Here is a 16,592-nt window from a genome sequence, read left to right on the forward strand (position 1 = left end):
TCACTCCACTCCTTTTGAGCACGGTAGCAATTGAAGTTAAATTTTTGTTATGCTGGGAAGTGGAAGTCATAAGAAAAATAAAAAAGCAGACATAATGATAAGTTTCATTTTTTGTTATTTCTCAATTTCTTTGTTTGTGTAAAACAGACAAATCCATTACAAAACAACCTAGCAATGACCTTCACTGACCAGCCTCATTTTTTCTCGCCGTCCAAGTTGTTAAAATTGTAATTGGAAAGACTGCGAAGATGAAGTTCAAGGAAACCCATTAATTTCCATTAATTTCAACTTCGAAGTCCTTCCACTTTTGTTGTTAATTTTATTTAGTTGGACTGCGAAGAAAAAATGAAGCTTAATGGGCAAAGGTCATTGTAAGGAAGTTTTGTTTAACTGTTCTTTATACGTCTAACAAACAAATAGTAGGGGTAACATAAAAATCTACTATTAACGAGACGTTCAGATTATTCGACCATGCGATTCACTTCTTGATATGCTTGGTGAGCTTTTTCTTTGAGTTTGAATTTCTTTTGTCTTTCATCTTCTTTTTTTCTTCCTTTTCAGTTGCTCTTCTCTGGCAGCCTCTCTTTTTTGTTCACGAATTTTGAATAAATCTTTTACAATCTTTGTCTCCTCTTCCATATTCTCCTTATTTCACTTTCTTTTACATCCTTTCAATTTTTCAATCAATCTTATTTCTTCTTCGCTTTTCTTTGCACTTTCTTTTGCACTACTGTTCTTTACGCTTATCATCAAAATATCTCTCTGTCTTCACCCATACGTCTCCTTCAGCATTTCTAAGACTTTTCTTAGCTTCTTCAATTTCCTTTCTTAATTTAAAACTTTTTCCTTTTACTTGCTTAACTTTTCATTTCTCTTTTCTCCATTTCCTTTTTCTAAATTATCACTTTTTTCATCTATGCTTCCTAACCCTTTCTTCCCCTCCTCCCTTTTAAATTTCAATTATTTCTTCACTCGATTCTTCTCCTAGTTCATATCTATCACTTTTGTATTCTCAAAATGCAATTTCGACATGCTTTGGTCGAATTGGGGATCTGGATGATTCCATTCAAGAATTGCGAGTTTAAGAGATGAGATTTTTTGCTACTGTGCGAGGGGACTGTCAAAGGACACAATGAGGTTGAGGAGAGCGTAAATCCGGATGGCTCTGGTGCAGTTAACTGTCGAATAAGAAATTTCGGAATAGAATCAGATCCCGAACTCGACCAACACTTTTTGTCGTTACGGAATCACAAACTGCTCAATAGATGTCACATATAATATGACAAGCCATGACAGCAAAAGAGATTTATACTCTGGTAGTATGAAAGTACGACTTTCAACTTTACTTGCATTAGGCAACAACATTTGTTTTACTTGAGTAAGGAGGAGGGTATTCAATTTTGTATCTCGATTTCAATAAAATGGAACCATTTTTCTTGTAGATACTTTCAAGCCGAATTTGTCAACATCGTGAGTCACTTTTTAAATCGTTATTCCTTTCGTCTACGTTATTTCTAAGCTCTTCATTGAACCATCTACCACCATTCATTATTTAGAAAAATGTTAAGAAACACTAGTATTTGTCCAATAGAGAAACCTTATAACCGAAAACATTTATCAACATGTGCGTTTAAGCATACTATTGTGCGTTTAAGCATACTATTACGCGTTTAAGCCAACAAGTTGTTGGCTTTAAAAACAGCCAAATTTTGCTAACATATAAGTTTACTTATATGCCCGAAAATACAAAAAAAAAATGAAATATAATTCGAAATATAAGTTAAAATAAGCAAAAATCTTCGTACTATAAGGACGTACTTCTACTTTAAGTGACGAATTCACTTAACGAACAAAGAATTCCTCCCCTGATGTTGAAAGACAGAAGATACAGTTTTCATTTGCTCAGCTAATTCATTGATCAATTCATTGTCAATTTGAAACAGTATTTTTAAATGCTATTGTGTTTTGGCAGTGTAATTCCCAGCAAATAGAAAAGTAGTTTTTCTTTAAAAATTCCTTTAACTCTTTCCCCATAATTTTTGAAATGTGTATAGTCATATTCAGTGAGCAAGTGCAGCCCAAAGGAATAATGAATATTAAAAGAATAAGATACAAACACTCATTTCCTTAAGGTGTCTCAGATTTTGAAAAGTTATCTGAATTTATGAAAGCCTCTAACTTTTTTAATGAAATCATTAAAAGGACTACATTCCAAATGAAGTTTCTGGGAACGTTCTGTTTTCAACATTTAGAGTTACCCAATTGTCAGTGGAAGGACTGCGAAGAAGACATTGAATGAAACTGAAAATTTTTATAAAATTTTAAGAAAATAAATCATAGGAAACTTCAACATTGTCCTTAATAACATCTTCTTCGCAGTCCTTCCACAATTTTGTATCTCATAATTTTGAAAACAGTATGTTCCCATAATTTTTTTTTAGATTGCAATCCTTTTAATGATTTCATTTAAAGGGGTTTACGCTTTCATACATTTGAGTCTTTTTCAAAATTTGAGACACCTAAGGAAATGAGTGTTTTACCCTACTCATTTCCTTGGGTGTCAATAACTGTTGTTGGTATTTATCCTTGGGTGTCAATAACTGTTGTTGGTTTATACTTCAATTAGGTATTAAATATTACAAGTCATTAATAATGGACATTTTTATTTAGAAAAACTTTTACCGGATTCAAAACCAAAGTGCCATTAGTTTTACAATCAGACTTCCTTTGAAGGACGCTTCTCAAACGATTCGCCTCTTCGCCATGAGGTCTACCATTACATCCCGGATTATCAGGACGGATTATGAGGGAACTGATCAAGAGAAAGCAAAAAAAATTATTAACTAAAAGCAAAAAGAAATGTAGAAACACCGGAAGCGAAGGAATTGAGATTGCGTGCTGTCAGGGAACGTTACGCCGAGAGGAAACGTAAAAAAAAAAAAAACAAGAAGAAAAAACCGCAAGGTCTAAATGTATACGTAAATTACGTCAACAGGAAATGCCCGCGAGTAGACAATAAAGACGCAGAATTGATTAAGGGTACCACCGAATTCGACGTGCAACAGAAGAAGTCGTAGCTGATCTTGCGAGATGACGCGTAGAAGAAAACATGCGTCAAGTGGCTATGGAAGAGGACCGACAAGCAGCAGTTGAAGGTAAGGCTCCGTTAGTTGTTGATGAAAGGATATAAGAATATACGCCCCACAGGAGGAGAAATTGCCGTTGTGTTTAAACTCATTGATGGAGCACCCCTGAAAACAGGGATATCTGAGGGCATCTATTGATTCCACAGAGAGGAAAAGGTTTCATTTGGATTGATACTCAAAAACCCGTGTGTGATCCCATGACGCACCCATTGTTTTTTTTCCAAATGGTGAAAATGGATGGGATCAAAATTCAAAACGAAGAAATCTAAAGATGACCAAGATTATGTTGTCCATGCTAATCAAGAAGAGCGAGAATCTTGAATGAGGAATCTAGAATCGCAGACTTAAACGATGAAGAAGACCCAATGCGAACTGAAATTGTACCGGAACCAGAATTTGAAACAGAAGTCGATATTGATCCTGAATCCTGATGTTCCAGTACGAAACAATGACGTCAATCGAAGAGGGCCACGTTCCAGAATAACTCAGTGCGAGTTTTATAGTAGTCAACTTTCAATTCGCAAAGAGATTTTTTAAACTGCTGCTTTATACGGAGGACCGCTGACTCAAACATGTATTGTTGATTCGTATGTGAAAATTGATGCAAACAGGATTCATTATCTTCAAACTCATCAAAAGTACATTTACTTCGCACAGTATAACGGTCTTACGGACTATATTACGACGCGAGCTGAAAGAGAAAACATTACTGTAAGAACGCCTGTGATTTTACCTTCGTCTTTTATAGTCCGAGAACGATGAAACAAGGATGTCGTGATGAAATGGCTATTTGCGGAAGATTTGGAAAGCCGACTTATTTCCTCACATTTACCTGTTATCCAAAGTGGCAAGAGATTACGGAGAGCATTGAGAGCTATGAAGTAGCATCATAGTGTCAAACGCAGCTTCAAAATTAACGATTTTGACAGCTTGGTTTAATTAAACCAGGAACACGAATCGGCAAGACAGTACTACTATCGTGAAATTCTGAAGCATTTCTGCTTCGATAACAACCAACTTAGATGGGAACCAAGAAAGAAAAGAAGAAATTTTATCGCCAGAATTTATTCTTTTGGGGTGAAACAAGAAGAAAGACACAGTCTTCGCTTGCTTTTGCTTGAGGTAAATGGAGCAACAAGTTTTGATTATCTTCGAACAGTTGACAACATTTTGTATTCCACATTCAAGGAAGCGGCCATGACAAGAAATCTTCTCGCTGATGACAGTGTTTGCGAAAAGTTTATGGGAGAAGCCGCTGCTTTTGAAATGCAACTCCAGTTAAGACAACTTTTCGTCGAAATATGTTGCCGCTGTCGTCCGAGGAACGCGCAACTTCTTTTTAATAACAATCTACTATGAAGATTTCGAACTACCCATACCTGATTTTAAACTGATTGGTAGACTAATTGCCGCTGAAATTTAAGAAAATTATTAGAATGTCTGAAAAAAAAAGAAATTGAGAGGCGAAATGATGATGGCTAAATTAAATGTTGGTCAACGAGCGGTATTCGATCAGATTATGGCAGCAATCAATGATAAAAACTGTCTTCAATCACGTTAATTCTTCTTAGATAGTCTGGTGGAACGGGGAAAACATTTATCAATAATATTCTAATCCACGTTCTAGAGGGTGAAGGGGAAAAGATTATTGCTGTCGCTTCAACTGGAATCGCCACATTGTTGATCAATGAAGCCACATACCACTCTCAATTTAAAATTTATCCTCCTATCACAGAAACAACAAGATCAAAAATAGATGAATACAGCTACTCGGCAAAATTGATAAGGGAAGCCACAATCATCATCGACGGACGAAGCTAAAGTGATGACCAACCACGCTCTCGATGCGATTAGCAAAATTTTCGTTTCAACAAACACAGAGGTTATGGTGAAGAACAAGTCATCGAGGGAAGCTCACTCATTGAGGGAGCCCCTTGTGCACATCGCTCAATCTCCGTTAAACTTCAAGCCGAGTTGACAAAATCAGAAGCAAATTAGATGACAGACATTGATCCAATTCTAAAAATTTTTAAAGATCGGATAGAAGCTGCAGAGCGACTCAGTCGTTTGAGGGTACAGAACCCAAAGCCGGTACAAATTCCACAACTAGTCAAAGCAGCAATAACACCAAAAGCAGCTCGGAGTAAGCAGTAAGCCGACTACCCAATCCAAATCTCTTAACAGACCCAGGAAAAACAAGGCGCCACCTCCAAGGAGAGAAGCAGCAGCTCCAACCCCCAAAAAACAAACGCTGCCCTGCGTTTTCTGCATGTAAACTGCACAATGGAGCTGGAGGAAAAGAAGACGATCATCACAAACCAAAAAAGATGTTCAAACTGCTTTGGTCTCCACAAAAAAATTGACTGCTTGAATCCCCACCGCCGGTGCACCGCCGGTGCAGGAGCCAGCGATGTGGAGCAAAACACCACCTTTTCTGTATTTGGCCTTTAGGCAAAAGAGGGTTGTAGGCAGCATGAAAACGGTGATTTGGATGAAGGTCTTCTGCAATTTCACCACATTAAAAGAACCGCCCTCCAAAAATTGCGTGGGGTCCGTTTTAAAGTGGGGGGGAGCTTATCTCAACTTAGATAAGATACGTGGGGAAATTATAATTTTGATAATAAAATAAACATACTGTGAGAATCAGCGTGAAAAACTGATTCGAATCATATTAATTTCCACCCGATCCCTTATTCATGCAAAGACCTCGTTTTTTCGTTTATATTTGAGTAAGTTTTGTAAATGTAAACATATACCATATATATAACCCCCTTACCCTCTCCCAGGGATGTGCGTAATTCCCCCGCTCGACCCCCCACCCCACCCCCCCCCCCTTTAGGCCGGCTTGGGCAGCGTGTCAGCCCCGTAAAACTCAAAACTTTAAAACATGTTTTACGGGCACTGGCATTCACGCTCATTTGCACACCCCAACCCCACCAAGGTGGTTTTTTGTACGAATGTTTGTACGAATACGAATTAGAAATTTGGATCATTGAACATAGTTTTGGGGAAAAATTTGCTTTCTGATTTTGATTTATAAAAATGTGATTTAAAATCGAAAAATCACCAAAAAAATCATAAAAGACAAAATGATTTAAGATCAAAATCAAAATCACCCAAAAGTTGATTTAAATCGCGATTTAATCATTTCCAATTTAAATTCCCAATTGATCTTCCGAACACTGCAGCATGGGGGCGCGGCGAGCGCTTTCATCATATTTTCGATATTTTCCTAGTTTGATAGCTAGTTTCCTATCCTCTATGATTCAGCACATTGCACAGCTGATCCCGACTGTGCTACTTTGACATTCTGATTTTTGTCTTTTTGACAGACGAATGTGCGAGAACGAGCCGAACGTATCAATTCCATTCTAAGTCACGTAAAAGCTAATGTGAGCGCACATTTTATTTTTAAAAGTTGTATTGTTAAAGTGAGCCATCAAAAATGGCTATGGGAAAAAGTTATAAAATATGGCATAAAGTCAATGGACAGGGACCGTACAGTGTTTTACTCGAACAACGAAACCGAGACGAAGCTCTCTTATTTGAATCTCTAGTAATTGCTGCCTTGGGTAATCGAAGCAAAGTTCTTTTTATTCACACATACAAATAACCAAAATGTATACCATTTAAACTAGGATCTGCTGAGGTTGAAGTTGTGAAAAAATCATACACAAAACTCTCTGATGCTTATGGATGCCTTGGAGTACTGTTAGTCAGTACAGGTTTGTTAAATAATTTAAGTTTTTCATATTTTTAGAATCTAATTTAAGTTTTTTTATATTGGGTTGTAGGAGATGGACCCTTACAATATCTAGTCATGGTTACAGGTTGTGTGTCAGTTGGAAAGATTGGGGAGTCAGAAGTGTTTAGAATCAATCAAACAAGTTTTTTTCCACTGAGGGGACCCCAAACAGTGGAAGAAGAGAGAGTCACTGAACTGAGGAAACTATTCAACTCTGGCACATTTTATTTTCTCTGGTCATCAAGTGAAGACTCGATTGATGCTACATTATGTACTCAGAAGCTCCAACAGAATCCTGGGACAGACAACAGATTTTTCTGGAATAGGTTTGCAATTACAAACAAAATAGACCAGATTTTTATATAAGTAAGGAAGTGTTGTGGGTTAAGTCTTAACTTAATTTTTTATTTTTTAGGCTGTTGCATCTACCATTGCAACATTATGGAATTGACTGTTCCCACTGGCTTCTACGGATAACATGTGGCAGCGTTGAAATTCGCACTGTTTATGCAGGACATCGTCAGTTCAAAGCAGCAATTTTTTCTCGTCTTAGCTGTGAACGGGCTGGTACGCGATTTAATGTACGCGGCGTTAACGACGAAGGCCATGTAGCTAATTTCGTTGAAACGGAGCAACTCATATATGGTGACCAAGGAGATGCTTCAGCTTTTCTTCAAACTCGTGGATCTGTCCCACTCTTCTGGGAACAGCCAGGTGTTCAAGTAGGCTCGCATAAAGTCAGATTTTCTCGTGGCCCTGAAGCTTCTTCGCAAGCTTTGGAACGCCACTTGAAACTAATGCAGCAAAGATATCATGACACAGCTATTGTAAATCTACTCGGTCTCAACATGGTGGGTGCGAAAGAAGGCGAGGCTTCTCTTAGTCAACTCTTCCAGGCTGATCAGAAGCGCTACTACGAAGCAATGCCTCACATAATGTTCGACTACCACCAAGAATGTAAAGGTGGTAATCTCCAAAATCTCAGCAAATTGAAACAAAGTCTGAAGCCGATCCTAGATCGCCATTCCTTCTTCCTACTCAAGAATCAGCGAGTAGTTTCACAGCAAAAAGGAGTTGTTCGTACCAACTGTCTTGACTGCCTTGACCGAACTAATTGGTATGATTAATTATTTAGGTTGTTTTTGTGGATTGGTGACTTATAGTTGCATATTTTGTTACCAAAAAAGTGTGCAGACATTCATCGGTTTAGAGATGTTAGCACTACAATTGGAGGCGCTAGAACCCCAGACGAAACCACAGACGTGGACAAGGTTTGAGGAAGTTTTCCGGGCGATGTGGGTTAACAATGGAAATGAAATCAGCAAAATCTACGCTGGAACTGGCGCTATACAAGTGATTGATTTGATTAAAAATTTTATTTTGAGCTGTTTTTTTTTTTTTTTTTTTTTTCTTCTCTCTTTTTTTCTGAATTAATTAAGAACGTGTTTTTCTAATAGGGTGGATCAAAGATAATGGATGGCGCGCGTTCGGCTGCTCGTACTATTCAAGTAGGCTATGCGTAACCTATGCCCGGTGTTTTTAAAAAAATTTCCACTTAATGTATAATTTGAAAGGTTAAAATAACATTTATATTTTTTTTATTTTTTTAAGAATAATTTATTGGACAGTAGTAAACAGGTAAAATTCGAAATTAAATTGTAAGCTTGAAATTGGAAATATAACTCGGTCCTTTTAAAATAGGAAGCATTCGATTTGCTGATCCATGGAGGTACGGGGAATGATTTCATCTTTGATCTGGCTCGCAGTCTTTTACCACCGCACTGGAGTGTCCTGCCTGCCGATATATTGCATGGCATGTGTTCTCGCTATTCTGAATTCACGGAGCCGCAACCTATTCGCGTGGCAGTTGGAACATACAACGTCAATGGTGGTCATCATTTCCGTAGTGTCGTTTACAAAGACTCTACATTGGCCGACTGGTTGCTTGATAGTCCACATCAAGATTCAGCTGCCGCTAGGTAAAACTTACTCCTTAATTTACTGAAAAGCCAAATGTAATTTTCTCCCATTTTTACTTACCCTTTAAAAAAATTTATTTCGTGGAATTGGGATGGGTGAGTTAACTAATATATGTTAGCATGATTAGAGAGCATCCCAATTTGGAAATAATCGGAGCATGTGTAATTGTGTATTTTACTTTAGATTCTAGTTAACGGATTTTCTTTAAATTCTTTTGACTTGTTTATTTTTTATTTTGTTTTTTGTTTTTGTTTCTTCGCTTTTCCTTGCGTCCAAATCCGTTATTAATGGCAATTTTTGTGGTATTTTGGGGAATAGATCATTGGTGTGTCTAAGCGAGGAACAAGGTTGGCGAACAGCGGACATCTACGCTGTTGGTTTTGAGGAAATCGTAGACTTGAACGCTTCCAACATCATGGCAGCTAGTAGCGAAAACGCCAAAGCTTGGGCAACTGAATTACAAAAGGTGAGTGTCTGTGAAAAACCGCTTATTTGAAATAATCAATGAATATGTAATATGTTTTCAAGGTGCTGTCGCGGGATCGTCCATTTGCGCTTCTGACTTACGTTCAGTTAGTTGGAGTATGTCTGTACGTTTTCATTCGGCCGGAATTAGCGGCTGACGTGCGCGACGTGGCCACAGACTCGGTGAAAACGGGTCTGGGTGGTGCCACGGGAAATAAAGGTGGTGTGGCAGTGCGGTTTTTGCTAGGCAATACTTCGTTGTGTTTTGTCTGCAGTCATTTTGCCGCTGGCCAATCACAATGGGCTGAGCGAAATGCTGACTACGCAGAAATCACTCGACGTATCTGTTTTCCTCACGGACGTAAGGTGGAGCAGCATGATTTCGTCTTCTGGTGTGGCGATTTCAACTATCGCATTGATCTCGATCGAGATGAGGTAAAATCTATTATAATGCTTCAAAATGCTGTAATAAGTAAAGACGTAATTGTTACTTCGAATTGAATTTCAATAGGTTAAAGAATACGTCAGTCTACGAGAATGGTCTTCTCTTCTGCAGTACGACCAATTGAAAATTCAACAAGCCCAAGGCAATACGTTCGTAAATTACGTTGAAGGCGAGATCAGCTTTCCACCAACGTATAAATACGATCTATTCTCCGATGATTACGATACGAGCGAGAAATGCCGAGCTCCAGCCTGGACGGATCGCGTATTGTTCCGTAAGCGACGTGATCATGGTCACAATCCAGGCAGAGTTGCTTATTATGGCCGAGCGGAGTTAAAACAGAGCGACCACAGGCCTGTAATGGCTTTCATAGATATAGACATCCTAGCGACCCGCATTGATAGAGCCCGATCGGTCTTGGAAGATGTGGTTGGGAGATTAGGCCCATCGGATGCCACTGTTGTCGTTCAAGTTCTAGGTAAATCAGAAGAGGATGAAGATCAGACCAGTTGGGCCGACGATGAAATGGTTTTGACCGGCATGCTTACGCGAGTCAATCAAGCAGCCGGCGATGTTTTACTGATTCGTTTCGCACACGAAGGTCTTCTTCTGACATTTCGTGATGGAGTGGCGGCTCTGGCTGCCGTAGCGCTTTCTCCTTTGCAGGTGTGTCACTTCATCTTAATACATTTGAATGCACTTGACTAATAATGCCCCTATTCGAACAGATAAACCACCTCCGCCTAGGATTGAAGCTGAAAACTACCGACTGGCCAGCTGCTGTAGCTAGGGATTTCCTTTTAGCTGCTGCCAACACTGTGCCCCTCTTCATACCCGACGGTTCTGTAGTTCCTTTGGAAAGTCGTACTGTGGACGAAGATATTCGTGTATTGGCACTATTGGCCAATCAAATACAAATGAGCGAAGGTAAAATAGACAAACATTATGTCCTTCTTCACTATCCCATCAACTGCATAACTATTTTTAAATCAGGTGTATTCAAATCAGCACCAGTGGCACAATCTTCACGATCACCCATGATGCCACGTCCACCACCGCCCAACAGTTTAGCCCTACAACAGCAGCAACAACAGCAGCAAGCTAAAGATTGGAACGTTGGTAATAGCGCACCACCGCCAGTTGAACCTCCACCACCAGCTCCTCCAGTTCAAGCTCCTCCAGTTCAAGCTCCTCCACCTGTCTCCCGCCCTCTCCCTCCTGTTCCCGCCCGTTCTACAGTTCAAGCTTCAGCTGTTCCGTCAGCTCCTCCTGTCGTACCAGTACGAGAAGCTCAGCCCTCCAACGGAATTTCAACGGCTTCTCAACCCCCACAGTCGTTTAACGTAGTAAGGGCTCCTCCACCCATCCCAGCCAGGAATCTTCCACCTGTCCCTCCCCGCACGGCAAAATAACAAGTAAGTGGTTGACTGCCTGCGACTCCAGTGAAGATTAACAGTATTCATTCCTGCAAACTCTTCAAAAGTATCAACCGGAAGTTTGTTTGTTTTTCTTTCATGGCAAAAATTTTACTTAATTTAAATGTGTTGCGTGTTTCTTTAAATGTCTGCTTCTAGAAGTGATCAACAAATACTCTACAGCACTGATTTAGAAAAAAAAATTGTTTCAGGCTTATTCCACAATAATTCATATCTGCCAGCAGAAACTTATACCCCAGTCACCGTAAACTTATATACTGTATTTTAGACTAATTGAAGGTATGCGTCGATTCAGGTTGTGTCGAATGATCCATTGTGTATCGGAACTAGTCATACTTCTCAACGGACTTCATTAATACCAACAAAACAGAATACATCCGTTGTCGCTGTTTAACACCTAAAGGAATTTTTGTTTATCACTTCGCAAAATAAAAATGCCAAAAAAAAGAACAACCAAATGAAAACAATATGTGACTAATGCAGAATTTTATCTGGAAAAGGGTTCAAATATTTCATGGATGTAGTGAATAATAATAAGCAATCACATGGATTGCATAAGGATCATTAACTCGTCTTTCAAGTAACCAGAAGAGGATGCAACGGCTGGAGTGAAATGAAAAATTGCTGATGGACAGAGTTGAAGATCAAGTAGAGTTGAATCTTGAATGTCCGGTTGGTTAACCACACCAGCCGGAGATACTAAATTGAACTCTATGAAGGGTTCTTCGAGTGCATCGCAAACAAACAAGCGAACGTCTTGCATAGTCTCATTGACTTTGAACGTTCCTTGGAGCACGGGACCATCCGGAAACTTTATGCGGATCAGGGTAAATCGGTATTTTCGTGATGCAGCCTTCTCATCTCGTTCCCTCATAGCCCGAGTACGAAGCATCAAGCCTTTCTCAGCCGCCTCGGTTTTCAATTGTTGTTCTCGTTTGATTTCTTCGGTTGTAAGCCAAAAAAAGTCCGAAGGCAATTCCACCCGTTGGGCAGCTTGCGATGGCATCAAAATTTGTATTCCTCTATCCAAATCTGGCCGAATCGCTTCCGCGCTTATCAAGCCATCACGTAAATTCTGCAATAATAGGCAATCTATAGTTGAACCGTATTCAGGAATAAAATGAAATTTTTACACTAATATATTCGATGTGTTCTGGTTGTGTGTTTAATAAAACCCAGAAGTCCTCCGGCTCCTGCTGAGCATTTTGTATAGACTTTAACTGGAAACCAGCTGCTTGCAAAAATTGTTGTACTCCTTCCAGCCGACCTACTCGTTCTTGGTACACTTTGTTATTTATACGAATTTTATGATACTTTTCCTCAGCTGGGTTCTGTACTATGTTATCCAAATAGCGAAACAATGTTTCAACACATTGCTGAACCTATATCGTCGATTAATCGAGAGAGAAAAAATGTGAAATAGATTTCTTTATTTGAAAATGATAAAAAATAACCTTTTCTTGAGGCTTATTTAATGTGTGTATAACTAGACAAGCAGTAAGTCCTGCTTCCTCATCTTCTAATTGCTGATAAAGAAACTCCTTAATCAATTTTTCAATTTCTTTTTTAGGCAGTACTTCAGGTCCTACAAATAATTGCATTAATTTAATTTACTATCACAGAGGATACACATACTACCTATCAGTGGGCACTTGTAGTAAACTCCACTAACAGCAAGTTCATTTGAGGATGGAAGTTGTTGGGTTTTCTCAGACAGAGTTAACTTTTGAATTGAAGTATCCTGTTTCTCTAGCTCCAATTCCTTTAATGCCTGGGCTCTTATTATTGCAGCTGATCGCTGTTGGGGAGTAGGGTCTTTTTTCTTTTCAAATCTGGCTAATGCAGCAGCTGCAGCTTGTTGTTGTGCTGCACTAGTTGAAGCTTCAGAACGAGCTTGAGTAGGAGCCAAATTTTTGCTTAGTTTTGGTTGTTGAACAGTTTCATTAAGTTTATGTCCTTCTCCTAAAAAATTACAAGTTTTCATTACTCTTTTAACAAACCCATATTAATTATTATGTTATTACCAGCCAATTTAAATTTTGTATCAGCTTTCTTCTTTTCAAAAAACTTTTTAATTTTATCCATTTTGAATCCTACGCCTTACCACCGTGGTGTATGCTCACTTGGTAGCTTTAACTCAGAAACTGCAGTCTTCAGCTGTTCACTTGAAATTTCGTATTGACTTGGCTTCAGAAATCTCTGTGTTATTCTTTCGCTGTAAATTTTCCACGCAACACAAATAGCTAATACATGGACAGTCAGTATGCAAAAGAAAACTTGTAATAATTTAATTTGGAAATCAGAAAAAGCTGAATCATAAAAGTTCACTAATATTTCTGAGAAATCAATCAACTTTAAGAGAATAGATTTAAATAAACTTTCACAGTGCCCTGGTAACACTTCAACAAAGTCAATGACAAAACTGATTAGAAGATAAATTAAGTTAACGGAATATTCGACGAAAACCTCGACCCACAAAGTAGATTGCTGTTCAACCAAAGTTTCTTCATCCACCTATAATATAGGTATTATGCAAATAATTATACATTCTAGCTTGGTCACTAGGTAAAATAATGCATTTAATTTTAATTATTAAGTTGTTTACCATGCTACGAAATTTAGAATTGAATCCTCGATCGATTCTAGTATCATGAAATGACATGTACTCTAATGATAGCCTTTTGTTTACAAAATATGAAAGAACGAACCAGGAACCAACTGCTGTTTAGCAGTTGCGTGTTTTATACGATCAATTTCCACTACAACCCAGGCCAGACCAGGCTAATAATCTTGTGTCCGCATCGTAACACATATTTCATTTTTGACAGGAAATTGCTGTTGGCAACTATAATCCAATAACGGCAATATGTTCTCAATATTTGCATGACAAATTACGTGATACAATATGACAGACGTTTTCTTTTATGACAAAACCCTTGATGGGCCATACGGGGCTACGTGAATTTCATTTTAGAATTACACTTACTAAGCAGGGCTCTTCGTGCCCTTGGGTCATAATATATTGCATAAGTTTTCAGTTTTCAGGTAGGGTTAATAAAAAAAGGTATGCTACCACGCAATTTTATCAAGGTTACCTAAAAACTCAGTTCCCCAGCCCCCTCATTATGATGTTGCCAACTTTTCAATGATAAAACAAATATAACCCATCGATTTTATTTAATCTTTTACTTTCATAAAATTTTTAGGAATGTTAAAACAATTAGTTAAAATATTATTTTAAAATGTTTTAAATTTAATTGATATTGATCGTTCTCTGCGACCTTGAGTCCTTGACCAATCAGACTTCAAGAGGATGGGTTTACCGTTTAAAACCCCATCGGCCCCCTAGCGTCAATGTTCAAATTTCAAACCAGACAGGGTAGACAAATCTTCTCCGACTTTTAAAGAAGTAACGTTAGTTCCAGACTTCTAGTTGACTTTAGTTACAAAGAGACCTTACTCGAATACTTCGCTGCAAATAAGTATAACTTTTATTATCTAATGATTAGTACTGGCTTTCCAAATATTTAAGAAATTGTTGGGTATTTTGATGTAATAGTTCACGTTATAAATGGAGACCAAGCAACCGTTGAGGGACTTGCAAAACGTGACTAAACCTATGACCACTGCTCCCTTAGCAAAACCGGATGTTAAGCTTGAAAATGAAAGATCAAAACCTAAGTATGCTTGTCATTCTTCTCTTGTTAGACCATTAAGATGTGGATCTTAACAGTTGCACATTGGTGTATTCTCCAATCTTTGATAAACACAGGTGGACATTGGAAAATTTTGAGATTGGCCGTCCATTGGGAAAGGGAAAATTTGGAAATGTTTATCTAGCTAGAGAGAGAAAATCAAAATTTGTGGTAGCCCTTAAAGTCCTATTCAAGTCACAGCTCCAAAAGAGTCACCTTGAACATCAGCTTCGGAGAGAAATTGAGATTCAATCACATTTGAGGTAAAACAATTCTACATTGCATTGCAGTTCTCATAACACATTGTTTCATTCACAGGCATCCCAACATTTTAAGGATGTATGGTTACTTTTTTGATGAAACCAGAGTCTATTTGATTTTAGAATATGCATCAAAGGGTGAAATGTATAAATTTTTGATGGCCCAGCCTTTGCAGCGCTTTGAAGAACCAAGGTAAGCTCAACTTTTAATGGGTTTTCTTGCAGTATCATAAAGTGATTTTCAATAATTAGTGTGGCAAACTACATGGCTCAGTTGGCTGATGCTTTGATGTACTGTCATGCACGAAAAGTAATCCATCGCGATATTAAACCTGAGAACCTCCTGATAGGAGCAAACGGAGATGTAAAAATTGCAGACTTTGGTTGGTCTGTTCATGCTCCATCTTCACGGTATTAGATTGTAGTTTGTAGGAAATGGCTTTACTTCAGTTTCTAAAAATTTCTCTTTCTCAACAGACGCACTACTATGTGCGGAACACTTGACTACTTGGCCCCGGAAATGGTTGAAGGCAGATCTCATGACGAAAGAGTTGATTTGTGGACTTTGGGGATCTTGTGCTACGAGTTTCTTGTGGGAAAGCCACCCTTTGAGGAGGAGAAAACCGATTTGACTTACAAAAGAATATGCAGGCAAGTTATGACTTGATAAGCCACATTGAATGCAGTAATTCAATAACAGCTTGAATTATTTTAGCGTGGATTTGCGATTTCCTCAGCATGTGACAAATGGCGCCCGTGACATCATCAGTAAATTGCTGAAATATCAACCCGAGGATCGCCTGGATTTGAAGAGCATTCTTCATCATGAATGGGTGCAGCAGCATTTGACATCGGAAGTTCGCTCAAAGTAAGGCAATTTGTCTAATAGCATGTGTCTTTCTTTTATAAATTCAATATATATTTTTAGATTGCCTTACTTCCAGTTACAAGACCCAATTCAATCCGAAGTGTAATTATTTATTAATTGAATGCAGTTTATTTGATTTTATTCTTCTGCTGTCCTATCATGTAGTAGATTTCTTCATTATATTCCCTGTTGTATCATAATTTTATCAAATTTCTAATCTGTGTGATCTTTCGACATAGGAAAATAAAATAGACGTATAAATTTCATATGCTACTCTGTATTTATATGTATTGAGATGTGGATAGAAAAGATCGAATACGATCAAAGGTCTTTAAAGTAACAAACTATTGATAAAATATGGAGTTCATACGTCCTGTAAATTAATGATGTTGAAAGCAATCATATTGTTAGTTGGCATTTTTACAATCACAGTTGCCGCACATTTTCTTTGTTCAGTAAAGGATCGGCAGAAAGAGAAAAGAATATTGAGTAATCGATAAGATAGAATAATGTAACCGTCATACAACTGCCAACGGTTTCGTTGTTTGGAGT

General features: G+C 38.2%; 3 protein-coding genes across 4 annotated transcripts; 2 read left to right on the forward strand and 1 right to left on the reverse strand.

The window, feature by feature from the left end:
- The first annotated feature begins 6,418 nt into the window (after positions 1–6,418).
- Positions 6,419–11,611, forward strand: LOC124327573 (synaptojanin-1-like). 2 transcript variants are annotated; one of them, XM_046786537.1, is made up of 13 exons: positions 6,419–6,718; positions 6,785–6,871; positions 6,941–7,217; positions 7,307–8,008; positions 8,079–8,244; positions 8,349–8,399; positions 8,503–8,529; positions 8,593–8,870; positions 9,208–9,337; positions 9,400–9,771; positions 9,848–10,447; positions 10,510–10,708; positions 10,775–11,611. In XM_046786537.1, the coding sequence occupies exons 1-13, from the start codon at positions 6,592–6,594 to the stop codon at positions 11,191–11,193; spliced, it is 3,435 nt and encodes a 1,144-aa protein (XP_046642493.1). In that variant the 5' UTR covers positions 6,419–6,591; the 3' UTR covers positions 11,194–11,611. The 2 variants fall into 2 exon arrangements, with proteins under 2 accessions (XP_046642493.1, XP_046642492.1); XM_046786536.1 differs by having other exon boundaries at positions 6,420–6,718; positions 9,190–9,337.
- A 75-nt stretch (positions 11,612–11,686) lies between these two features.
- Positions 11,687–13,438, reverse strand: LOC124327587 (UBX domain-containing protein 6-like). The gene is made up of 5 exons (XM_046786562.1): positions 13,242–13,438; positions 12,856–13,179; positions 12,672–12,802; positions 12,351–12,599; positions 11,687–12,292 (listed from the first exon to the last, which is right to left on the reverse strand). Exons 1-5 carry the CDS (start codon positions 13,300–13,302, stop codon positions 11,759–11,761), a joined length of 1,299 nt encoding a protein of 432 aa, XP_046642518.1. The 5' UTR covers positions 13,303–13,438; the 3' UTR covers positions 11,687–11,758.
- A 1,100-nt stretch (positions 13,439–14,538) lies between these two features.
- On the forward strand, positions 14,539–16,306 carry LOC124327598 (aurora kinase A-like). Its single transcript, XM_046786580.1, has 8 exons — positions 14,539–14,699; positions 14,777–14,898; positions 14,990–15,175; positions 15,231–15,365; positions 15,425–15,583; positions 15,650–15,823; positions 15,888–16,040; positions 16,101–16,306. The coding sequence occupies exons 2-8, from the start codon at positions 14,789–14,791 to the stop codon at positions 16,144–16,146; spliced, it is 963 nt and encodes a 320-aa protein (XP_046642536.1). The 5' UTR covers positions 14,539–14,699; positions 14,777–14,788; the 3' UTR covers positions 16,147–16,306.
- Positions 16,307–16,592: the final 286 nt, after the last annotated feature.

The sequence above is a fragment of the Daphnia pulicaria genome, chromosome 2 (assembly GCF_021234035.1).
Source record: "Daphnia pulicaria isolate SC F1-1A chromosome 2, SC_F0-13Bv2, whole genome shotgun sequence".
Lineage (NCBI taxonomy): Eukaryota > Metazoa > Arthropoda > Branchiopoda > Diplostraca > Daphniidae > Daphnia > Daphnia pulicaria.